This window comes from Sciurus carolinensis, chromosome 1 (assembly GCF_902686445.1).
Source record: "Sciurus carolinensis chromosome 1, mSciCar1.2, whole genome shotgun sequence".
NCBI lineage: Eukaryota > Metazoa > Chordata > Mammalia > Rodentia > Sciuridae > Sciurus > Sciurus carolinensis.
Genome location: NC_062213.1, coordinates 39304438 through 39331693, shown reverse-complemented (window position 1 = coordinate 39331693; position 27256 = coordinate 39304438). Strand labels below are relative to the sequence as shown.

The following is a 27256-nucleotide window of genomic DNA, read 5'->3' as shown; positions in this document are numbered from 1 at the left end:
TAGCATTTATTTAATAAAAAATATAGATGCATAGATGTAAGGTCCAGAGTTCCACTAAGTTTTGTGGATATTTTAAAAATTCATTTTTATTTTAAACAAATGGGATACATCTTGTTTCCCTGTTTGTACATGAATAGAGACATACCATTTGTTTAATCATACATTTACCTAGGGTAATAGTTTTTGATTCATTCTGTTATTTTTTTTCTCCCCCTCCCATCCCTCTTATCCCCCTATAGAGTCCCTCCTTCCTCCATTCTTGCCCCCTTCCCACCCCCTATATGTGTCATCATCCACTTATCAGTGAGATCATTCGTCCTTAGGTTTTTTGAGATTGGCTTATCTCACTTAGCATGGTATTCTCCCAACTGCATCCATTTGCCTGCAAATGCCATAATTTTATTATTCTTATGGCTGAGTAATATTCCATTGTATTTATATACCACAGTTTCTTTATGCATTCATCAATTGAGGAGCATCTAGGTTGGTTCCACAATCTGGCTATTGTGAATTGAGCAGCTGTGAACATTGTTGTGGCTGTTTCTCTGTAGTATGCTGATTTTAAGTCCTTTGGGTATTGGCCAAGGAGTAGGATAGCTGGGTCAAATGGTGGTTCCATTCCCAGTTTTCTATGGAATCTCCACACTGCTTTCCAGAGTGGCTGCACTAATTTGCAGCCCCACCAGCAATGTATGAGTGTACCTTTTCCCCCACATCCTCGCCAATACCTGTTGTTGCTTGTATTCTTGATAATCGCCATTCTAATTGGGGTGAGATGGAATCTTAGGGTAGTTTTGATTTGCATTTCTCTTATTACTAGAGACGTTGAACATTTTTTCATATATCTGTTGATTGCTTGTACATCTTCTGTGAAGTATCTGTTCATATCCTTAACCCATTTGTTGATTGGGTTATTTGTATTCCTGGTGTAGAGTTTTTTGAGTTCTTTTATATTCTGGAAATTAGTGCTCTATCTGAAGTATGAGTGGCAAAGATTTTCTCCCACTCTGTAGGCTCTCTCACATAAGATTTTTATGCATTTGTGACCTATTCAGAAAAAATATCCATTTTCTGCATGTTAACTTACATTCACATCTTTACCCAACTGTAAAAGTGAATATACATTGCAATATTTATGAAACTAATAGGTCATCTTTTCTATTAAAGATTGTGTAAAATTCTGTTCAACCAAATGACAATAAAAGGAAGAGTATTTTTAGTTGTATGTATTAATATCGTAGATATAACCAATTGGTACATTTTTTAACTTCTAGAAGACTTGTGAAGATATTCACAAAATATATTCCTGATAGAATTTTTTTATGCAGACTATTTAAAGAAGTCTAATAGCTTAATGAGAAAAAAACTCCAACCAATTATAAATGAACTAAAGACTTGAACAGTTAACAAAGGAAGATATATTAAGCATGTGAAAAAGTACTTGAGTCATAAGGGAAATGCCAGTTAAAAATCTCACTGACAATGATCATAAAAACTTTATTCAGAATAGTTCCAACGTGGAAGCAACCGTGAGATGAAACAAATTGTGGTATATTTATATAATGAAATACAACTCATCGATAAAAAATAATGAACTACTGATACACAACAATTGTGTATTTTGAATAAAAACACTGGACACAGAAGAAACGTACAATGGTCTTTGATTCTATATATTTGAATTTCTATAAGAGTTATAACCAATCTGTGGTGAAGAATGTAAAATTTTGCTTCTGAGAAGATGGAGAATGATTGTTTGGTAAGGATATAAGGGAACTTCCTGGGAAGATGACAATTTCTGTATTTCAGTTGTGTGTGGGCTATAACATAGGTATGAGTATTTGTCAAAACTCAAACATTTATATGATACAGATTTTCAAATTTGCTGTTGGTTAATTTTATCTAACCAAAAAAAGTACTTCAAACCTGGAGTCTTGTTTGGTTTCTTTAATTGTGTGAATTGACAACTAGTTAATATGAGTTTTCCAACATTTTCTGTTTATTCTTAGCTTGACTATGTCAATCAGTAGATTTGTTTAGGATAATAGTACCTGGGTGTCTCATCCATGGAGAAGGATTATGAATGTGTCAAAGAAGGATTACAAATATGTTGCATAGTATTAGAATTGGAGATATCAGAAGGAATTCATGGTTTCTAATGTATGTTACATGTATACCTTTTTTGTTTAAATTGTAGCCATTTTGTTTGTATTTTGCCTCAGTTCTTTGTTGAGTTTAAACCTTAGAGTATGCTGTTGTACCCCCCACTGTTGCTCCTAAGGCATAGAATTTCTAATAGGAAACTTTCATTGTTCGTGGGGTATATTGAACTTTATACACGTTAGTGGAATTTTTGTTTCCTGTTAAAATGATCCTTTCTTTAATGAAATTTTACTCTGGAACTTATTAAGTAAAAAGTTCACAGTGACAATTCTCAGATGAAGTTGGGGAGATATGTAGCTCAGTATCGTGCAGTTTTTTTTTTTTTTTTTAATGCAGTACATGTTATAAGTTTCTCCATGAGTATAGATTTGCTTTTAAGTAGTAGTATTGTGCGGTAGAGTCTAATGCTTAGTAATTGCTTCATAAACATGGATTTTATTGGGTATTCTCTCTTTGGAATCATAGTGTTTGAGAGTTTTAAAGATCTTAGAAACTCATACATAGTCCTCTAGTAAATTTATAATTACTCATTTTTAAAAAACAACTTTGTTGAGACAATATTAGCCTGCTTTAAGAATAAAATTCAAAGAATTTTAGTTAATTTTTGAATTTTGGGATACATCAACAGAATTCCCATCACCTAGTTAGATTCTCTTTTTTACACTGTTAGTGCTTGTTCCCATTTGAGCTTTAGAAAACTACAGACATACTTAAATATCTACCTATATACTTTCCCTAGGTATTGTCTATCGCTGGAATCTATGGTGTGTGGTCTTTTGTTTCAAGGTTTCTCCATTTTGTAACTATATCATACTTTATTCCTTTTTATTGTTAAATAGGATTTTGTTGTATGGAGAGATTACATTTTATTTATTCATTCACCAGGTGATGGACGTTTAGGTTGTTTATAACTTTAATACTATTATCATAAATATTAGTGTTAAAATGACATATCAATGTTAATATAATATTATAAGGCAAAATAATACAAATTACAGCAATCTTTGTGTAAACTTATATTTTCATTTTCTTGGGTGGATACCTAGAGAGGAATTATTGGGTAATACAGTAAATTTATATTTTTAACTGTTTAACTTTTTAAGAAACTGCCAATAAGTGTTGGCTAATGTCTCCATTTTACATTGTTTTCAACAATGGATAAGGGTTCCTGTTTTTCCACAGTCTTGTCAACTCTCGTTATTCTCTTTTTGATTGTTATCTGTTCTAGTGGATGTGAAATAATACCTCGTGGTGGCTTTAAAAGAATTCATTTTTGTTTGCTTAGTACATTGTAAGACTTTGTATTTTATGCATTACAATAATCATGTTCTTTGTATTTTCCTTTTAGTAGTGGGCAACATATACTTCCTATTTTTTGTTCCCATCTGCTATCTAACATTTAAATTTAAATAATATTTATTTCAGAAATTTGAAAGACAGTGAAGTATTTTTATATTCTCAACAGGATATGATTTATAAAAAAATTATATAAAATTAATTTGTAAGTGTTAAAGTCATTGTAATAAAATATAATACCTGATAGTGGTAAGAATATTAAGAAAAGCTTATGTGGTTATACTGCTGAACAGTAGTAATATCATACATATATTTAAAAAAAAAGAAGCATTTGTAATCATTTGGAAAGATCTTGGTTATTTCTAAAATATGTCGCTTAGTCATAAAAGCAGATTGTGTACATATACATATTCCCATTGAATTTATAAATGTTACGTTCAGATACATGAGGTCAACATACAGAGTTCTCTAAGTGTATCTGCTTAATTCATAAAACGTGATTATCTGTGGGAAGTGGAATGGGAGTAAAGAATAATTTTACCTTTTGGACTGGGGATATATCTTGGTAGAGTGCTTGCCTAGCATGCACACGGCCCTGTGTTCAATTCTTAGCACCACCGCCCACAAAAAAACAAAAAACAATATCTTTAACTTTTCTTTTCATTTTACTTGCCATTTAATTTTTTTACACCTTTAAAACTTTTTTCAATTGAGTATGATATGTTATGTAGGTAATCTTTATGCAAAGAAATATACATGTCTTAGACTTTTGAAATGTACTCATAAGCTGATTTAGTGCATTTTATTTTGGAAACAGTGAACTAATCTTATTTTACCATACAGGATATGAGTAATAACAAAAATACATTTTTTGGAACCATTTTTTATGCTAAAACTTTGCATTTGGGGACTGTACATAAATCTTCAAATCCAGCTGTTGCTGAGAATATTCTTTCAATTGCTGTGAGGTGTGTTGATTTTAAGAGAATGGATGTCTGTTCCTCAAGTGTACCTTTAGCCAAAATTTTATGGTGTCCCTGTGAACCTGAATGGATTGCATCCAGTAGTAAGAACCACATTTACATTTTTTTCTATTTAAAGTCTGAAAGAAAAAAAAATTTCTTTATAGGAATGGCAGATTGGTCCAGAAATTTCATCAGCCCTGTATTAGTTTGTTAGCAAGTGGCCCAATAATAATCTATTAAAGTATTTGTTAATTAGGGCATATTCATTTTCTGTCTTTGCTACTAAATATCAAGACCTACTTGTTGTTTCTATTTCCTTCAATTTATCCTGGAGTTTGTCCAAGTTGAGTTTTAATGAGTTGTTTATCTCACTAGTTACACTAAAATTTATATTTCCTTGGAGAGTTATGTCTAAATTGATAGTTTTTAAACCTATTCTGTAAAATGAACATATGTTCAGACTAAGACTTCTGGGTATGAGAAATAGGTATTTGTTGAATAAATTAACTGTTAAAATGGAGCTTTAGTAATATCAAAACAATTGAGTCCAAAATGTTAGATATTTTTAATATGAATTTTTATTGTGATGTTTTATTTTAAGTAAAGTGTAATAAATGTATATTGGCATAAATTATAATGAAAATCACACATTTATAGAGTTTTCATTGATATTTTAGGGACTCCCAAGTAAATTAGCTAAGTTGTAGAAGCTATAGAACATTTTAAAAATTTGTGGAGCCAAACTGATGTAGTGCTATGATTTAGGTAATAAATACATGGGTGTTTGTTATTTTCTATATATGTTAATCTATTGGATATATTTCCAAAATGAGAAAATAAAAGAAAAAAATCCTTTTCATTGATATTGTTATACTATTGTGCAAGTTACCATTTATTGCCAAATCACTTCAAATTTATTTATTTTAGCTTCAGTATTACCAGGGTATTTACAGAAGTGTAATAAAATGTACTATTTTTTGTGGTTGGTTATAGCTGAAAAATAGAACCACGAAAACATTTCATGCATGCATGACATAATTACCTTGTTTATTTTGAAATTTTTACTTTTATATAAAAAGTATTATTTTCTTTTATGTTAATTCTGAATGAGAGAATTGCATGCTACCCTTAGGCATTCACAATGTTATCTTTCCATATTACTGGCAAGTAGAGGCCTGGGAATAAAGTAAGTACTTCATAAATATTTGTGATATGAAGCATAGGACAGAGGGCTCTGGATGAGATCACTTAGAATTAAATTCCAATTTTTCCACTTACTATTATGATATTTTAATTTATATGTGTTAGTTTTTACATCTGAAAAGTGAATGTGATAGATCCTTGTAGGCTTATTATGATAGAATTATATGGGTTAATATATATATATTTTTAAAAATACAGAATTGCTAGTAATTCAATGTGTGTTAACTTGTAGTATTTTCATTGTTTTTTGATACTTGATCTAAGAAGTGTAATTGCTTCAGCAAAATTTTTGTGTTTATGGATATTATTCTAGTTTGTATTTTTATTATTATTTTGAGAATTTCTGAAATAGACTTGTTTAAATATTATCAGAATTGCATACCTAACAGATTTAATTCCATTTAAAAACATTCTGAATGTATATCTTTCTTCCCTTGCAATTTAATTCATTTTATATGTTGTTTATTAATTCTGTTTATTATTATTTTTTCTGTTTTCTTGTACAGGACCAAAAGATCTCAAATTGTTATAACTGAAGGTATATTTGAACTTCCAAATCTCACAATTCAAGCTACAAGAGCACAGACACTTCTGCTGCAAGCAGTATATCAAAGTTGGTCTCATATTGGAAATATCAGTTCTTCAGCAGTGAATGAAGTTTTGATGAATGAAGTCTTCCAAACTGTAGGTCAGAACACAGTTTTCTTGAAAAATAAAAGGGAAATTTGTAGTAGAGGTAACTAGTATTTTGTCATTCAAATCCGTATCTTGCTCAACTTAAATCATATTTCTGTTGAAAGTGGGTATTTATAGCTTATGTTTAAAAATCTAAGTTGTGGGATAAGCAATTCAATTTGGTTCCCTGATACAAATTTCTGGATATGCTTTGTACTAGGACGATAATATTTTTCTACTAATATACAGTTTTAAAATTTATTTTAATCAATTAATTTATTTTTTAAAATTAATACCAGGGATTGAACCCCATGGTGCTTATCACTGAGCCACATCTCCACCCCTTTTTATTTTTTATTTTGAGACGGTGTCTTACTAAGTTGTTTAAGACCTTGTTAGTTGCTGAGGCTGGACTCCAACTTGGAATTCTCTTGCCACAGCCTCCTGATATGATGGGATTGCAGGCATGTGTCACTGGGCCCAGCTGGTTTTAATTTTTTTAAGTTGGGCCATCATAAATTTGTAAACTAATAGGATACAATGAGAAGTTTTGATATTTGTTTGTAATGTGTAATGATTAATTCTAGTTTGTTAACATACTGATAAACGCTACAGTACTTAAATACCTCAGTAGCTGTGGTGAGACATTTTATACTACAGTGATGCAGCCATAACAATGTTTATAGCAGCTCGTGAACTTTACTTTTCTTGATGTGTCTTTGTCTGGTTTGGGTATCAGGGTGCTATTAGCTTCATAGAATGAGTTTGGAAGGGCGCCCTCTTTTACTATTTCATGGTATAATTTGAGGAATATTGGTGCAAGTTCTTCTTAGATGATCTTGGCTGAGAATCCATTTCATCTTGGGGTTTTCTTTGTTGCTAAACTTTTAATGGCATCTTCAATTTAATTGCTTAAAATTGATCTTTTCAAATTTCTATATCCTGCTGATTCAATTTGTGTAGGTCTTATGTCTCTAGAAATTTGTCGATTCTTCATGATTTCCCATTTTGTTGTGGTACAGATTTTCAAAATAATTTCTTAATTATGATCTGTATTTCAGTAGTGTCCATGGTGATATTTCCTTTCCATCACTAATTTTAGAAATTTGAATTTTTTCTTTTTTTTTTTTTGGTAAGCGTAACTAAGTATTTTTTTTCATTGATATTTTTGAAAAAAAATTTTTTTTTTCAATTTCATTGATTTCAGTTCTGATGTTCATTATTTCGTGTCTTCTGTGTTGATTTGTTCTGTTTCTAGGGCTTTGAGGTATAACCTATAGTTATTTATTTGGTAATTTTGTATTCTTTTAATATTGTATTTTTTTAAGAACTTTCCATTTGGCACTGCCTTTATAGTATCCCAGAGATTGTGAGTCTCTCAGAGACACCATATTATTGGGTCTTCTTTTTAGCCTGTGTTTGTCTTTCAATTGATGAATTAAAGCTAATGTTATTATTGAGACATGAGTTTTATTCTCTGTCATTTTTATTCATTTTTGTGTTTTTTTTTAAATTTTTCTTTTTCATTTTACTTTAATTTGGTTTCTATTTTATTTTGATTATGTATTCATATCACACTGCATGCTACATAGTGTATCAAATAATGTTCTAGCAGGGTTAGATGACCATACTGAGTTTTTTCCATCAATCAGGAAAATGCTTCCTTAATCAATGTTCTCCAAACCCTTTGATTTATAATAACAATGAACTCTGGATACGTGTCTCTCTCTTTCCATCAAACTTCACTGATAGGGAAAATGGGCAACCCTTTTTTCCTTGCCCCCATTAGTGAACCTGTGGATGTAGGCAGTGGCCACTCCCGGGATAACCCAGCATGTGCATTATACGGAGTCCTGGAAGAATTTTGAACCATATTTCGATATGGTTATCTAAACCAAATCCTTAACCTTTAGCCTGCTTAGAAGTGATTGGGATTCACATTTCTGGTTTTTAATTTGAATTTGTTTATCCATTTATTCACTGTTCTTTTAGTGTAGTTTTTCCCTTTCTTATTTTTCACTTTTATTTTTTATTTCTTCTTTATGAAATATATCATTTAGTATGTTTTTAGTGTAATCTCTCTAGTTGTGAATTCCTTAAACTTTTGTTGATTATGGAATGCTTTTATTTCATCATCAATTCTGAGGCTTTTGCCATATATAGTATATTTGGCTGGCATCCATTTTCTTTCACAGTTTGGTATATATTATTCAAAGACCCCCAAGCTTTGATGGTCTGAGTTGACAAATCAGTTGATATCCACATTTGGTTTCCTCTAAAGTGACCTGTCATTTTTCTATGACAGCCTGTAAAGTTCTGTCCTTCTTCTGTATGTTAGGCATTTTCATAATAAAGTGACTTGATGTCGGTCAGTTATAATTTTGTATACTTGCAGTACCCTGTGCTTCCTGTCTTTTGATTTTCTTTTTCATTTTAAGGTATGGGAAATTTTCAGAAATTCTTTCATTGAGAAGATTGTGCATTCCTTTGTTTTGTATCTCTCAAACTTTTCTACCCTGATAAATCTTAAGTTTGGTCTTTTCATGTTATTCCATATTTCTTATTTTTTAAAATTTCTTTTATTGTGAACAAATGGGGTACATCTTGTTTCTCTATACATGAAGGAGAGGCATACCATTTGTATAATCATACATTTAGATAGGGTAATGGTGTTTGATTGATTCTGTTATTTTTTCCCTTCCTCCCACCCCTCCCACCCCTTTTTTTCCCTCTACACAGTCCCTCCTTCCTCCACTCTTGCTTCCCTCCCACCCACCATTATGTGTCATCATCTGTTTATCAGCAAGATCATGCATCTTTTAATTTTTTGAGATTGGCTTATCTCACTTAGCATGATATTCTCCAATTTCATCCATTTGCCCGCAAATGCCATAATTTTATTCTTTTTATGGCTGAGTAATATTCCATTGTATATATATACCACAGTTTCTTTATCCATTCATCCATTTAAGGGCATCTAGGTTGGTTCCACAATCTGGCTATTGTGAATTGAGCAGCTATGAACATTGATGTGACCACATCACTGTAGTACGCTGGTTTTAAGTCCTTTGGGTATAGGCCAAGGAGTGGGATAGCTGGGTCAAATGGTGGTTCCATTCCAAGTTTTCTAAGGAATCTCCACACTGCTTTCCAGAGTGGCTGCACCTATTTGCAGCCCCACCAGGAATGTATGAGTGTACCTTTTTCCCCACATCCTCGCCAACACTGGTTGTTGCTTATATTCTTGATAGTCACCATTCGAATTGGGGTAAGATGGAATCTTAGGGTAGTATTGGTTTGCATTTCTCTTATTACTAGAGTTGTTGAACGTTTTTTCATATGTTTGTTGATTGCTTGTAGATCTTCTTCTGTGAAGTGTCCGTTCATATCCTTAGCCCATTTGTTGATTGGGTTATTTGTATTCTTGGTGTAGAGATTTTTGAGTTCTTTTTATATTCTAGAAATTAGTGCTCTATCTGAAGTATGAATGGCAAAGATTTTCTCCCACTCTGTAGTCTCTCTCTTCACATTGCTGATAATTTCCTTTGCTGAAAGAATGCTTTTAGTTTGAATCTATCCCATTTATTGATTCTTGCTTGTATTTCTTGTGCTATGGGAGTCCTATTAAGGAAGTCTGATCCTAAGCCAAGAAGTTGAAGATTTGGACCTACTTTTTCTTCTATAATCTGCAGGGTCTCTGGTCTGATTCCAAGGTTCTTGATCCATTGTGAGTTGAGTTTTGTGCAGGGTGAGAGATAAGGGTTTAGTTTCATTCTGCTGCATATGGATTTCCAGTTTTCCCAGCACTATTTGTTGAAGAGGCCATATTTTGTCCATTGCCTATTTTTGGCTCCTTTGTCTAGTATGAGAAAGTTGTATTTTTTTGGGTTTGTGTCCATGTCCTCTATTCTGTACCATTGATCTACCTGTCTTATTTTGGTACCAATACCATGCCGTTTTTGTTACTATTGCTTTGTAGTAGAGTTGAAGATGTAGTATTGCGATACCCCCTGCTTCATTCTTCCTGCTAAGGATTGCTTTAGCTATTCTGAGTTTCTTATTCTTCCAGATGAATTTCATGATTGCTTGCTCTATTTCTGTGAGGGACGTCATTGGGATTTTAATTGGAATTGCATTGAATCTGTATATCACTTTAGGTAGTATGGCCATTTTGACAATATTAGTTCTGCCTATTCAAGAACATGAGAGATCTTTCCATCTTCTAAGGTTTTCTTTAATTTCTTTCTTTAGTGTTCTGTAGTTCTCATTGTAGAGGTCTTTCACCTCTTTTGTGAGATTGATTCCCAAGTATTTTATTTTTTTCGAAGTTATTGTGAATTAGGGTAGTTTTCCTAACTTCTCTTTCTGAAGATTCATCACTTATGTATAAAAATGCATTGAATTTATGAGCATTAATCTTATATCCTGCTACTTTACTGAATTCACTTATGAGTTCTAAAGGTTTTCTTGTGGAATTTTCTGGTTCCTTTAAATATAGATTCATGTCATGAGCAAATAGGGATAGTTTGAGTTCTTCTTTTCCTATTCATAACCCTTTAATTTCTTTGGTCTGTCCAATTTCTCTGGCTAGAGTTTCAAGGACATTGTTGAATAGAAGTGGTGAAAGAGGGCATCCCTGCCTTGTTCCAGTTTGTAGGGGGAATGCTTTCAGTTTTTCGCCATTTAGAATGATATTAGCCATTGGCTTAGCATAGATGGCCTTTATAATGTTAAGGAATGTTCCCACTATCCCTATTTTTTCTAGTGTTTTGAGCATGAAGGGGTGCTGTATTTTATCAAATACTTTTTCAGGATCTATTGAAATAATCATGTGATTCCTGAATTTAAGTCTGTTGATATGGTGAATGACATTTATTGATTTACGGATGTTGAACCAACCTTGCATCTCTGGGATAAATCTACTTGATTATGGTGCACAATCTTTTTAATATATTTTTGTATGCGATTTGCTAAAATTTTGTTGAGAATTTTTGCGTCGATGTTCATTAAGGATATTGGTCTGGAATTTTCTTTCCTTGATGTGTCTCTGTCTGGTTTAGGTATCAGGGTGATATTGGCTTTATAGAATGAGTTTGGGAGGGTTCCCTCCTCTTCTATTTCATGGAATACTTTGAGAAGTATTGGAATGGGCTCTTCTTTAAAGGTTTTGTAGAACTCGGCTGAGACCCATCTGGTCCTGAACTTTTCTTTGCTGGTAGGCTTTTGATGACTTCTTATTTAATTACTTGAAATTGATCTATTTAAATTGTGTATGTCCTCCTCGTTCAGTTTAGGTAATGCATATGTCTTTAGAAACCTGTTGTTGTCTTTGAGATTTTCTATTTTGTTGGAGTAGAGATTTTCTAAATAGTTTCTAATTATGATTTTTATTTCACTCGTGTCTTTTGTGATATTTCCTTGTTCATTTCAAATTTTTGTAATTTGAGTGTTCTCTCTCCTTTTCTGTGTTTTTGTGGCTAAGGTTTTATCAATTTAATTTTTTAATGAATCAACTTTTTATTTTGTCAATTTTTTCTGTTGTTTCTTTTGTTTCAATTTTATTGATTTTGGCTGTGATTGTAACTATTTCCTGTCTTCTACTACTTTTGGTGTTGCTCTGTTTTTCTTTTTGTAAGGCTTTGAGCTGCAGTGTTAGGTAATTTATTTGTTTATTTTTTCTTCTTTTATTGAATGCACTCCATCAAATAAATTTTCCTCTATGTACTGCTTTCATAGTGTCCCAGACATTTTGTTATGATGTGTCTTTGTTCTCGTTTAACTCTAAAAATTTTTATATTTCCTCCCTGATGTCTTCTCTTATCCATTTTTCATTCAGTAGTGTATTATTTAATCTCCAGGTGTTGGAGTAGTTTCTGTTTTTTACTCTCTCATTTATTTGTAATTTCAATCCATTTTGATCTGATAGAATAGAAGGTAGTATCTCTATCTTCTTGTATTTGCTAACAGTAACTTTGTGGCATAATATATGGTCTATTTTAGAGAAGGATGCATGTGCTGCTGAGAAGAAAGCATATTCCCTCTTTGTTGGATGGTATATTCTATAAATGTTTGTTAAGTCTAAACTATTGTTGGTGTTATTAAGATCTATGGTTTCTTTGTTCAATTTTTGTTTGGAGGATCTGTCCAGTGGTGAGAGAGGTGTGTTAAAATCACCTAGTATTATTGTGTTGTGGTCTATTTGATTCCTGTAATTGAGAAGGATTTGTTTGACATATATGGATGAGCCACTGTTTGGGGCATAGCTATTTATGATTGTTATGTTTTCTGATTTATGCTTCCCTTAAGCAGTGTGAAATGTCCTTCTTATCCCTTCTGACTACCTTCTGCTTTTTATCTGTTATGAGGATGGATACTCCGGCTTTTTTGCTGAGTCCACGTGCATGGTATGTTTTTCCCCATCCTTTCACCTTTAGTCTTTGGGTATCTCTTTCTATGAGATGAGTCTCTTGCAGGCAACATATTGTTGGATCTTTCTTTTTAATCCAATCTGCCAGTCTATGTCTTTTGATTTATGAGTTCAGGCCGTTAACATTCAGAGTTATTATTGCTATATGATTTGTATTCCCAGTTATTTGGCTCATTTTTTTTTTTTTTTTTTGACAGGACTTGGTTTCTCCTTTATTTGGCTATTCCTTTAGGGTAGTTCTTCCGTTTCCTGATTTACATCATTGTTTTTCATCTCTTCCTCATGAAATATTTTGCTGAGAGTGTTATATAGCGCCGGCTTTCTTTTTGTAAATTCTTTTAGCTTTTGTTTATCATGGAAGGATTAAATTTCATTGTGAAATCTAAAGTTAAATTTTGCTGGGTTTAAGATTCTTGGTTGGCATCCATTTTCTTTCAGAGCTTGAAAATTGTTGTTTCAGGCACTTCTAGCATTTAGGGTCTGGATCGAGAAATCTGCTGATATCTGTATTGGTTTCCTCCTGAAGGTAATTTGATTTCTTTCTCTTGCAACCTTAAAATTCTGTCTTTATTTTTTATGTTAGGTGTTTTCATTATAATGTGCCTTGGTGTGCCTCTGTTGTAATTTTGTGTATTTGGAGTCCTGTAAGCCTCTTGTACTTGATTTTCCATTTCATTCTTTATATTTGGGTAATTTTCTGATATTATTTTATCGAATATATTGTTCATTACTTTGGTTTCTTCTCTGTTCCTCCTCTATCCCAGTAATTCTTAATTTTGGCCTTTTCATGATATCCCATAATTCTTGTAGATTCTATTCATGGTTTCTTGCCATCTTCTCTGTTTGGTCAACTTTGTTTTCAAGAGTAAATATTTTGTCTTCAATGTCAGAGTTTCTGTCTTCCAGGTATTCTATCCTATTTGTTATGATTTCTATGGAGTTGTTAATTTGCCTTATTGTTTCCTTCATTTGAAGGATTTCTGTTTTTTTTTTTTCAGTATCTCTAACTCTTTATTGAAATGATCTTTTGCTTTCCGCTTTTCCTGTTTAACTGTTGATTGGTGCAATCTTTCAAAGCCTGCATTTGCTCTTTGATCTCATCGTTTGCTTCTCTGATCATTTTAATTATGTATAATATGAACTCCCTTTCTGACATTTCTTTTTCCATGATATGATTGAATTTTATTGCTGTAGCATCTAGGTTTGTTTGGAACATTTTCTTCCCTTGTTTTCTCATATTGCTCAGGTATCTACCCCTCTAGTAGTGAAACTCTGAGTTTTTGCAGATTTCCTCTGTTGTCTTATAGTTTCCTTGTAGATTTCCAATAACTCACCTCCTCCCCTTTAGTGTCCTGATGTCTTGGAGGAACTTGGTAATGCAGCGGTCCACAAGGAAGCTATCCCTCTAGGGATGGTGGTCATCGGGTGGGATATATTCTCTGCTAGTGGGCAGAGGTGCATCCACTTGTTGACCTATGGTCAGTCAAAGGGTGTAGTAGACTGCGGACTGGGGCATGGCTGGTCTGGGCCTGTTTTTCTGGTTTTACCGCCCTCATGGGAAATCCTTGCCTGGTGGGAAGTCTCGCGTAGCAGTTCTCAGAAAAGTTTCCTTTGGTCCAGAACCATCCCCTGGACTGGAAAGCCCTCCTCTGTGAAGTTCCCTGGGGTCCAGAACTACCGCCTGGTCTGGTGAGCCTCGCTGTGTCCCCAAGGCTCTTGCTCGTGGCCCCTCCTCCCAGAAGCTGCCTGTCGTCCTGTCTGGTTGAGAGTCTTGGGACCCTCCCTGTGCTCTGAAGCCTCTTGCTTAGTGGTCCCTCCTCTACAATTCTCCTGGTTGTCTGGGTTCACAGCTCCAGCGGGGGAGTCTCGCTGGGTAGCTGTACTCCACGAAGTTCCATGCGTCCCGGGAGTACTGCCCCATCTAGGTAGCTTGCCCAGTGGGAGAGACTCACCCAACGGCTCTGAGTTGGTCCCGATCTGTCAGTACCTCCTTTTCTTGAATCCTGAGTCCTGGAGCTACACGAAATACAGTCACCTTCTAGTCTGCCATGTTGAAAGTCCCCCCATATTTCTTGATACTTCTGTTCATGGTCTCTTTACATCTTTTCCATAGTGAACCTTGTTTTCAAGATTATATATTTTGTCTTCATTGCCTGAAACTCTCTCTTCTAAGTCTTCTAGTCTGCTGGTGATGCTTTTGAATGAATTTCTAAATAGATTTATTGATTCCTTCATTTCTATTATTTCTGCTTAATTTTTTTCAGAATCATCTCTTTATTGAAGGAATCTTTTGCTTCCTTTATTTTCTCACTAAATATTTTCTCACTCCTTACTTCATCTTTTACCTTGAGGATCAATTTGACTATGAATATTCTAACGTCCTCTGCCATTTCTTTCATCGCAGTGTTGATGTATTCTCTTATTGAATTATTTTGGTTTGTTTGGGGGATTGTTCCCTTGTTTTTTCTTTTTGTTTGTGTGTGTACCCATCTGATAGTATGGTTTTGATGCAGTAGAGTTTCTACCCCGTGGACTTAGTGTCCCTGATGGTTTCGAGTTCAGGAGAGACATATAATAACAAGCAGTTATAAGAACAATAGAAACAGTTCACAGCATTAAAGCAAATAGTTCCTGCTTTGGCGTCTCCAGTGTTATTTGTCACAGTATATAAACAGAAATGATATGAGCAATTATTGTCCACAGTTAAACAGTGAGTTTACATAGGCTTTACAGTTTCAAGTGGTGAACAGGGATAGATAAGAAGTGATTAGGATGTGGTGATTGTGAGGGACAGGAGAAAATAGAAGTTAAAAAGGAAGAGTGATACTGATCAATCGAGACTGGCTGTTAGCAGAGGAAAAGAGAGAAAGAGAATGAAGGGAAACAGATAAGTAGAGAAAAAATATATAAAATAAAAATAAAAAAAACTAATTAAAGATAAAATGAAATAATTGAAGAAGTAAACAAATATAATGTCATCAAACATCTTAGTCCTCAAAATACTGATGCATGAAAAAATGTCTTCAAAAATTGCCAGGAATGAGAATAATGAAAAGAGATGAATATGTATATGCAACTGTCCATGAACCATTCATGTCCCAATTGAACAGAGAGAAGAAAAAAGAAACAATAACAAAAAAAGGAATCTCGATGAAAAGTTAGAGAATTGTTTCCATTGGTGTTCAAAAGTTTCTTGGCTTCCCTTCTCAGGTGTGTCAGGTGTATTGCTGGAGTGTGAAGGGTAATCCCAGAGGCAGGGAAACCTGTGGGGTGGAGTTTAGGCATAGGTAAGCTCCTTGAATGGCTATTGGTGTGAAGATTCTAAATTAGCACACCTGTGGGTCCACATAGTTGCCAGACCATGCTGGGAGACTATCCTCTAGGAAGAATCCCTGGGTTTCACTTAGGTGGTAGATGTCCAATACTTCTTAACCTTAATCACTCATTACTCCATGTTTTCTGGATTCTTGAGTTCAGTCTTGGAATTCACTCAGTTCCTCCCCTCCCGTTTCGAATTCCCTGCCACGATCTTCTCTCCCACCTAGGTTGTCTCTTCTAGTTTTTCTTTTAAGCTGCTGGTCTAGAGTGGGAGAGATATGTTGAGTGGGTTTCCCCATCCAGTATTCCCATGTATAAACACCTCACTTATGTATAAAAATGTATTATATTTATGTGCGTTGATCTTATATCCCGCTACTTTACTGAATTCACTTATGAGTTCTAAAAGTTTTCTGGTGGAATTTCCTGGTTCCTCTAAGCATATAATTATATCATCAGCAAATAGGGATAGTTTGACTTCTTCTTTTCCTATTCGTATCCCTTTAATTTCTTTGGTTTGTCTAATTGCTCTGGCTAGAGTTTCAAGGATGATATTGAATAGAAGTGGTGAAAGAGGGCATCCCTGCCTTGTTTCAGTTTTTAGGGGGAATGCTTTCAGTTTTTCATCATTTAGAATGATATTAGCCATGGGCTTAACATAGGTGGCCATTACAATGTTAAGGAATGTTCCCACTATCCATATTTTTTCTAGTGTTTTGAGCATGAAGGGGTGCGGTATTTTATCAAATGCTTTTTCTGCATCTATCCAAATAATCATGTGATTCTTGACTTTAAGTCTATTGATATGGCGAATTACATTTATTGATTTCCTGATGTTGAACCAACCTTGCATCTCTGGGATAAAACCCACTTGATCATTGTGCACTATGTTTTTAATCTGTTTTTGTATGCGTTTTGCTAAAATTTTGTTGAGAATTTTTGGGTCGATGTTCATTAAGGATATTGGTCTGAAATTTTCTTTCCTCGATGTGTCTCTGTCTGGTTTAGGTATCAGGGTGATATTGGCTTCATAGAATGAGTTTGGGAGGGTTCCCTCCTCTTCTATTTCATGAAATACTTTGAGAAGTATTGGAGTGAGCTCTCCTTTAAAGGTTTTGTAGAACTCGACTGAGAACCCATCTGGTCCTGGACTTTTCTTTGTTGGTAGGCTTTTGATGACTTCTTCTATTTCATTACTTGAAATTGATCTATTTAAATTGTGTATGTCCTCCTGGTTCAGTAAATTCATATGCCTCTAGAAACCTGTTGATGTCTTCGAAATTTTCTATTTTGTTGGAGTATAGATTTTCAAAATAGCTTCTAATTATATTTTGTATTTCAATCGTGTCTGTTGTGATATTTCCTTGTTCATTCCGAATTTTAGTGATTTGAGTTTTCTCTCGTCTTCTCTTTGTTAGTGTGCTAAAGGTTTTCAATTTTGTTTATTTTTTTTGAAGAACCAAGTATTTATTTTGTCAATTTTTTGTATTGTTTCTTTTGTTTCAATTTCGTTGATTTCAGCTCTGAGTTTATCTATTTCCTGTCTACTACTTTTGGTGTTGGTCTGTTCTTCTTTTTCTAGGGCTTTGAGCTGTAGTGTTAGGTCGTTTATTTTTTGAGTTTTACTTCTTTTATTAAATGCACTCCATGAAATAAATTTTCCTCTAAGTACTGCTTTCAGAGTGTCCCAGAGATTTTGATATGATGTTTCTTTGTTCTCATTTACCTCTAAGAATTTTTTAATTTCCTTCCTAATATCTTCTGTTATCCATTCATCATATAATAGCATATTGTTTAATCTCCAGGTGTTGGAGTAGTTTCTGTTTTTTACTCTTTCATTTATTTCTAATTTCAATCCATTATGATCTGATAGAATACAAGGTAGTGTCTCTATCTTCTTGTATTTGCTAACATTAGCTTTGTGGCATAATATATGGTCTATTTTAGAGAAGGATCCATGTGCTACTGAGAAGAAAGTGTATTCGCTCTTGGTTGGATGGTATATTCTATAAATGTCTGTTAAGTCTAAATTATTGATTGTGTTATTGAAATCTATGGTTTCTTTGTTCAATTTTTGTTTGAAGATCTGTCCAGTGGTGAGAGAGGCGTGTTAAAATTACCTAGTATTATTGTGTTATGGTCTATTTGGTTTCTGAAATTGTGAAGGATTTGTTTAACATATATGGATGAGCCACTGTTTGGGGCATAGATGTTTATGATTGTTATGTCTTGCTGATTTATGCTTCCCTTAAGCAGTATGTAATGTCCTTCTTTATCCTTCTGCCTAACTTTGGCTTGAAGTGCACATCATCTGAAATGAGGATGGATACTCCGCCTTTTTTGCTGAGTCCATGTGCATGGTATGTTTTTCCCCATCCTTTCACCTTTAGTTTTTGGGTATCTTTCTATGAGGTGAGTCTCTTGCAGGCAACATATTGTTGGATCTTTCTTTTTAATCCAATCTGCCAGTCTTTGTCTTTTGATTGATGAATTCAGGCCATTAACATTCAGGGTTATTATTGAGATATGATTTGTATTTCTGGTCATTTGGTTCATTTTTTCAATTTTATTTATTTATTTATTTTTTTGACACGACTTGGTTCCTCCTTTAATTGATAATTCCTTTACGATAATTCCTCCCTTTGCTGATTTGCTTCTTTGTTTTTCATCTCTTCCTCATGGAATATTTTGCTGAGAATGTTTTATAATGCTGGCTTTCTTTTTGTAAATTATTTTAGCTTTTGTTTATCATGGAAGGATTTTATTTCATCGTCAAATTTGAAGGTATGTTTTGCTGTGTATATGATTCTTGTTTGGCATCCATTTTCTTTCAGGGCTTGAAAATGTTGTTCTAGGCTCTTCTAGCTTTAAGGGTCTGGATTGAAAAATCTGCTGATATCCGTATTGATTTCCCCCTGAATGTAATTTGGTTCTTTTCTCTCACAGACTTTAAAATTCTCTATTTTGTATGTTAGGTATTTTCATTATAATGTGCCTTGGTGTGGGTCTGTTGGAATTTTGTGTATTTGGAATTTTATAAGCCTTTTGGCCTTGATTTTCCATTTCATTCTTCAGATTTGGGAAATTTTCTGAAATTAGTTCATTGAATAGATTGTTCATTCCTTTGGTTTGTTTCTCTAAGCCTTCCTCAATCCAAATAATTCTTAAAATTGGCCTTTTCATGATATCCCATAGTTCTTGTAGATTCTGTTCATGATTTCTTACCATCTTGTCTGTTTGTTCAAGTTTGTTTTCAAGGTTAAACATTTTTGTCTTCAATATCTGAGGTTCTGTCTTCCAGGCGTTGTATCCTATTGGTTATGCTTTCTATGGAGGTCTTAATTGGATTTATTGTTTCCTTAATTTCAAGCATTTCTGTTTGTTTTTTTTTCAGTATGTCTAACTCTTTATTGAAATGATCTCTTGCTTCCTGTATTTGCTCTTTTAACTGTCAATTGGTGTGATCATTCAATGCGTGCATTTGCTCTTTCATCTCATCGTTTGCTTCCCTGATCATTTTAATTATGTACATTCTGAACTCCCTTTCTGTCATTTCTTCTGCCATGCTGTCATTGGATTTTATTGATGTAACATCTAGATTTGTTTGGGGCATTTTCTTCCCTTGTTTTCTCATATTGTTCAGGTATCAGTGGACCGCTAAGATATTGCAGATTTCCTCTATTGACTTATAATGTCCCTGAAGATTTCTAGTATATCCCCTCTTATCCTTCAGTAGCCTGACGTCTTGGAGGAAGTTAATAATGCAGTGCTGCACAAGGAAGCTGCCTCTCTAGGGGTGGTGGCCTTCAGGTGGGGTATATTCCCTGCTAGTGGGCAGAGGTGCCTCCACTTGTTGACCAATGGTCATCCAAAGGGGAACTAGGCTGCGGGCTGAGGCAAGGCCTATTTGGGCCTGTGTCTCTGGTTTTACCGTCCTTGTGGGAAAACCTCACCCGGCAGGGAAGACTCACCCGGTGGGAAGGTCTTGCTGGTCAGTTCCCCTTTTAGAGGTTCCCCTCAATCCACAACTACCGCCTGGGCAAGGCAACCTTCCTCTGCAACGTTCCCAGGGATCCGGACCTATCTCCGGTGCCTGGGAGCCTCACCCTTCGCAGGCGAGTCTCCTTAGGCTGCCTCTCCTCAGAGAATCTGCCCGCAGGTCTGGAACCTTCGCTCTGCCCCTAAGCGTTTCTCTGTGTGGCTCTTCCACCAAGAAGCCTCCTTGGTCCTGGGACTCTGCTCTGCACCTAATCACCTTGCTATGTGACCCCTCCTCTGAGCAGCCACCTGGAGCCCCGTACAGTCGCTCCGAGTCACAGCGACCCGCCGCACGCCTCTTCCTGCAGACAGCCACCCGGTGTTCTGGTGCGGTCACTAGGAGTCCAAGCAACTCACTGCGCGCCTCCTCCTCCCGACAACCGCCGGTAGCCCTGTGCAGTCACTGTTGAGTCCAAGTGACCCGCCCCGTTCCTCCTCCTCCTCCATACAGCCTCCCGGGTGTTCAGGAGCGGTCGCTCTGAGTCCAAGAGACCTGCTGCACGCCTCCTCCAGGCAGCTGCCTGGAGCTCTGATGCGGCTGCTTCCAGACCAAGCAACCCACCGTGCTCCTCCTCCGGGTAGCACCCCGGTGTTCGCCGCGCAGCTCCTCCTCTGGCAACCGCCTGTAGCTCTGGTGCAGTCACTCCAAGTCCCAATGACCCGCCGCGCCCCTCCTCCTCTTCCGGGCAGGCCCCGGTGTTCGGGAGTGGTTGCTCTGTGTCCAAACAGCTGGCTGCGTAGCTCCTCCTCTGGGCACCCCCCCCACCGCCCCGGTGGGTTGCTCTGAGTCCATGCTTTGTGCTGAGCGGCCTCCTCTACGATGCTCCCAGTTGTCTGAGTTCCCTGGTCCAGTGGGAGTAGGGGTGTCTCTTTGGGCAACTCCACAAAGTTCCCTTCGTTCAGGGCTACCGCCCCATCCGAGATGCCTTTCCAATGGGAGAGACTCACCCGGCGGCTTTGAGTTGGTCCCAAGTCTCTCACTATCTCCTCTTTTGAATCCTGAGTCCTGGAGCAACATGAAATGCAGCCACCCTCTAGTTCGCCATCTTGAAAACCCCCCCTTTGTTTCTTATTCTATTGGCTTCTCTTTTTTTTTTTATTTTTGTTTGTTTTGAATTTTAAGATTTCTTTTAGATAAAAGTCCCATACCAGAATGTTTTGCAAGCATTTTCTGCTTTCATTTTTCTCTTCTTTCTATTTTCGGTATCAAGGGGCACTTAACCTCTGAGCCACACCACCCTTCCTTTTTTGGGACAAGGTCTAAGTTGCTTATGGCTTTGCTAAGTTGCTGAGAATGACTTTGAACTTGCCATCTCCTTCCTCAGCCCTTTGAGTTGCTGGGGTGAAAGCTTTCCATCACTGTGGCTAGCATCTTTTCATTTTTCTGATGGTGATCTTTTGTCTATTTTTTAAATTTCCCCCATCTCAAGTACATTTTTATGTTGATCCTTATTTAGAATTGATTTATTTGTTACTTGGTATCATTGTGACTTTTAGCCCTTTTATTTTTTGTCTTTTTTTTTTTTTAATTACTGAATCTTTTCTGGTCTTTTTATTAAGCTTTATTATCCGGGCCAGTAGTGTCAATGATACACCATGGAAATGGAAACCTAAAGCAAGCATGGATAACTACTCCCATAGCAGACAAAGTAGACTTCAAGCCAAAATTCATCATAAGAGAGAAGGTCACTTTGTATAAGGAATCATCCAAAAAGATATAATGATTGTAAATATTTACACCTAAAGCAGTGGTTCACCTACATACATAAAAGAAACCATTCTTAATATAAAGAATCAAACAATAGCATAGTATTTGATAATTTCAGCACAGCCTTCACCATTAGATAGGTCATCTAGATATAAACTAAGTAGAGCCTCTTTGAAACTAAAAAAAATACTATTAATCAAATAAATATCTATTGAATATTTCACTCATCCACAACGAAATTTACTTTCTTCTCAACAGCACATGGAACTGTCTTGAAAAGAGACATTTTAGAGCATAAACATATTTTAGCGAATACCAAAAAACAGATAATTCCTAACATCCTGTCAATTATAATGAAATAGAATTAGAAATCAGGGGCTGGGCTTGTAGCCTGGCATGTGTAAGACACTGGGTTTGATCCGCAGCACCACATAAGAACAAATAAAATTAAAACAAAGGTATTGTGTTTAATCTACAACAATAAAATTAGTAAAAATTAGAAATGAAAAACCAGATAAAAAACACACCATTTTAATACCTTTGGTATAAATAATACACTTTTAAATGAAGAATGGATCAGAGGCAATCAGGAAAGGTATCAAAAAGAATTTCTAGAAACAAATGAGACAGAGACAATGTATCAAAATCTCTGGGATAGCAGGAAGGCAGTTCTAAGAGGAAAGTTTATAGTACTACATTTCTACTTTAAAAAATAGAAAGATCCCAAATAATGTCACATTAGAATTCAGTGCCCCAGAAGAACAACAGCAAATTAATTTCCAAATTAGTACAAGACAGGAAACATATGATTAGAGATGAAATTAGTGAAATCAATAATAGAAAAATACAAAGGATCAATGAGTTGTTTCTTTGAAAAGATAAACAAGATTGCTAGCTTCCCAGCCCTTCTAACCAAAAGAAAAGAAACACAAAATCAACAAAATTTGAATGTAAAGACAATATCACCACAGATATTCTGAAGTTCAGAGGATCATTAGAAACTAATTTTGAATAATTTGTACTTCAATAAACTAGAAATCTCGGAAGATATTGACAAATTTCTAGACATATGACCTACCCAAATAGATACATGAGTATCTAGAAAACAGACAGACCAATCAATATCAAGCAGTGAAATTGAAGCAACAAATAAAAACCTTTCAACAGACAAAAGCCCAGGAATAGAAGGATTCTTAGCAGAGTATTGCCAGACCTATAAAGTCAAAGAACTAATGACATTCCTCCAGGATTATAACATAAAATAGGAAAGGATGGAACACTACCAAATTCATTCTATAAAACCAGTATATCACCCTTCTACCCAAAGAGACAGAGACATAAAGAAAACTTCAGACCAACACATCCCTGATGAACACAGATTCAGAAATCCTTAAGAAATTATTGGCAAACCCATTAAGAAGATAATATACCATGAACAAGTGGATACAAGATTGGTTCATCATACACAAATCAATAAATGTACTTCACCACTTAAATAGAGTTAAGACTGTGAATCATATGATTATTTCAATAGGTGCAAAAAGAGTGTTTGACAAAGTCTAGTTCCCATTCATGTTTAAAATATTGGAGGAGCTAGGGATGGTAGGAACTTTCTTCAACATTGTAAAGACTATATACGACAAACCCCAGGTGAATATCATACTCAATGAAGAAAACTGAAAGCATTTCCTCAAAAAAAAAAAAAAAAAATAAGAATAAGACAGGATATTCACTCACTAGTCCTATTCAATATATTCCTTAAAACTCTAGCAGAGTAATCAGGCAGGAGAAGGAAAATAGAGGGATACAAATAAGAAAATCAGTGAAATTATTTTTGTTTGCTGATGACATGATCATATATTTTGAAGACCCCCCTCAAAAAACTCTATCAGAAGACTTCTAGAGCCAATAAACAAATTTAGCAAAATAGCAGAATACAACATCAGTATATATAAATGGTTTGTTATACTCCAATAACAGATTTTTGGAGAATGAAATTAGGGAACTCTATCCCATTCACAATAACCTCAAAAAAAAAATAACAAAACAAAATACACAACTAAATCTAACTAAGGAGGTGAAAGATCTCTACAGTGGAAACTATGGAACACTAAAGAAAGAAATCGAAGATCTTAGATGCTGAAATTCTGTCTACTTGTGCTCTTGGCTAGGCATAAGTAATATTATCAAAATAAAAATTGTTCAAAATTGCATTGGTATTTTTCACAGAACTAGTAAAACAGTCCTAAAATTTATTTGGAAGAGTAAGAGATCCAGAATAGCCAAAGCATTCCTTAGCAAGAATAGCAATGCTGGAAATATCACAGTACCTGTTCTCAAATTCTACTACAGAGCTATATAGTAACATATTGAATGTGGTATTGGCATCAAAACAGACCTGAATACCAATGTACTGGAAGACACAGAAACAAATCCACATTGATAATAGTCATCTGATACTTGACAGAAGTGGCAAAAATATATGTTGGAGAAAAGATAGCCTTTGTAACAAATGGTGCTGGGAAAACTGAGTATCTGTATGTGGAAGAATGAACCTAGATCTGTGTCTTGCACCCTGCGGAAGTCAACTCAAGAGTGGATCAAAGATCTAGGAATTAGACCAGAAAGTTTGTAATTGCTAGAAGAAAACATAGTCTCAACACTCCAGAATATTGACATATAGTATCATCTTCCTTACCAAAATTCCTAAATGAAACCAAGAACCAGTAAGTGGGACAGCATCAAAATAAAAAGCTTCTGTACAACAAATGAAACGTTTAATAGCATGAAGAGAGCACCTTACAGAATGGGAGATCTTTGCCTCCTGCTCCTTAGATAGGGGATTAATATCCAGAATACATAATTCAAAAAACTTAATACCCATGCATGCAAAGAAACAAAACTAAATGATCCAATTAATAAATAAGTGAAAGAACCAAAGAGACACTTCTCTCAAAAGAAGAAATATAAATGTAGAACAAATATATGAAAAAATGTTCAACATCTATAGTAACCAGGGAAATGCAAATCAAAACTATTCTGAGATTTTATCTCACTCCTATTAGAATGTAATCTTCATGAATACATATAATAATAAATATTGATGAGAATGTGGGAAAAAGGAACACTCATACATTGTGGGTGGTACTGCAAATTAGTACCACCATTCTGGAAAGTAGTATGGAATTTCTTAAAACATCTAGGAATGGAATCACCAAATGACCCAGCCATCACACTCCATGGTATTTATCCAGAACTAAAATCAGCATACTATAGTAACACAGCCTCATCAGTGTTTACAGCAGTGCAACTCAGTATAACCAAGTTATGGAACCAGCCCTGAATCCTGTCAACAGATAAATGGATAAAGAGATAAACAGATAAACGGGTTGTGTCTCAGTGGTAGAGCACTTGCCTAGCAGGTGTGCAGCACTGTGTTCGATTCTTAGCACTGCATATAATTAAATAAAGGTTCATCAACAACTAAAAAAAAAATAGAAAAAAAGAAAATGTGGTATAAATATGTACACTGTATTGTATTAGTCAGCCATAAAGAAGAGAGAAATAATGGAATTTGTCAGTAAATGAAAAGAATCAGAAAATATTATTCTAGGAGAAAGAAACCAGACTCAAAGTGAAGAATTGAATGTTTTCTCTTATATGCAGAAACAAGAGCAAAATAAGGGAAAAGAAAAGGGCATGGGAATCCCATGAAAACAGAAGATGTAACAGTGGAATAGAGGAAGGGATTTGAGGGGGAGGGAAGAGTGATGAGACAAAGGAGGAATGGTGTAATAAAAATGTCCAAACTATCCTGTGCACATATATATCCTGTGTACATGAATATATCACAGTGATTTTTACCTTTATGTGTATCTGTAAAGCACTGAGTAAAAGAAAACAACCATACATAAATAGAAGGAAGGCCAGAATAGTGGAGGGGAGGGAAAAAGGAAGTACTAGGAATGAATTGGAGTAACTGATAATCTATGCTTATATGTTTATGTCAAAATGTTATGTTAAAGTATAATAAACTAAGAAAAAAGAGTACAAATATAATTATGTACTTTTTAGTATTTGAGTTTTAGAAACTAAGAGGTCATGAAAATTATCTTGAGAACAAAAGGTAGAAAATTTTATTATTCCTTAAGAATTTGTTTAAATATTTGAGGACATGATGTTCAAATTTTACCTTCTTTCAGCTGGAAGATGCAGTATTGTTTTTTTTATGTCTGTTTAGAAGATGTGGCAGTGGGCAGCCACAGGGTTATTGTTCAAATACATGTTCCTGTACAGTGAAGAACATTCATATACTTGATAATTTTTAATATGAATACTATTTGTCCTCCAGTCTTGGTATCCATGAATATATGGTTATTTTTTCTTAATCATAAAGACATGACAATGAGGAGTGACCAGTATGAAATTGTGAAATAATACAAATTTCTTACTCAAAGGAAATAAATCAGTTTGATAGTTTTTTCTGTCTTCTATTTATAATTTTATATAGAGAATATTAAGAGAAAAATAATTTTTCATTCTTTGTTTTATAGGTACAAAATTATTTCACTATTTTATTGATTAGTTGCCAGTTTTGCAAAACAGATCTTTTGTCTATTTTTTCTTTTTAATAATAGAAGGTATTGAACAGATCCTTGTCTGTACAGCAGACTACTAATACTTTGTTTGATTTCCTTGGGTCTTTGAACGTACAACAATTTTGTACCTCAAGGTCTTCTCTTTCTAAATATTGTACTAGAAATGTTGCACTAATGTGATACCAGTTTTAATTTTAAGTATTAAAAGTACAAAACGCCTCCAGATAAGATTTTTTCTTTGATAAACTATATTTTAATATGTCACAAAACAAGATTTTTTTGGTGTGTACAATAAATCATGAGTTTCTTATATTTTGTGGATGAGTTAATCTAAGAGAACTGGAGAGAACATCTGTATGAATGTTGAGCTGTATGTTCTGTAAATCTACAATGATGAATCCTTTTTGGCTCTTGCAAAAGTTAAAATTAAATGTATATTATATTTGCAAACAAAAATTTTATGCTGCTTCTTGTTAGAGATTTGGTTTTATGCATTTGATTTGTATCTTACATGTAGATAATGCAGTAAATATCTTTTTCTGTCAGGTTGTATATGTATTTTCACTTTCAAGTATAAGTCATTGAATTAGTGTGTGAAGGTCCCCTTAATAACTATTTACATGAATAAAGGAAGATCAGTTTGTTTCTTTAAGTATCAGTTAATTTTCTCATCTGTAAAATGGTAGTATCTTCATAGCTGCTGTAAGTTGTTTTGAGTGCCAAATAGAGTATTATTGGGTGAGCTGATTTGTTTTTATGTACGATAGAAACTTGTCAGTAGTCATCCATGTAGGGATATTTATTTAAAGAAGTGGTTCTAGGGTCTGAATTTCTTAAGAGACAGAGATGACTCCTGTCACACTTG

General features: G+C 34.6%; 1 protein-coding gene and 1 pseudogene across 7 annotated transcripts in view; one reads left to right on the top strand and one right to left on the bottom strand.

Moving 5' to 3' along the window:
• The window catches only part of Vps13b (vacuolar protein sorting 13 homolog B), an 829431-nt gene that overhangs the window by 175637 nt on the left and 626538 nt on the right, over positions 1 to 27256 (top strand). For 4 of the 7 annotated variants that reach the window (XR_007108523.1, XM_047551778.1, XM_047551792.1 and 1 more), the window contains exon 17: positions 6134 to 6363. Coding sequence is in view for 5 of the 7 variants with exons in the window: in XM_047551778.1 (XP_047407734.1) it covers positions 6134 to 6363 (230 nt within the window). In the remaining 2 variants the exon portion in view is untranslated. The remainder of the gene's footprint in view (positions 1 to 6133; positions 6364 to 27256) is intronic. The other 3 variants (XR_007108524.1, XM_047551787.1, XM_047551802.1) reach the window with 1 other exon arrangement.
• Positions 7967 to 20878, bottom strand: LOC124988036 (NADH dehydrogenase [ubiquinone] 1 alpha subcomplex subunit 1-like; annotated as a pseudogene).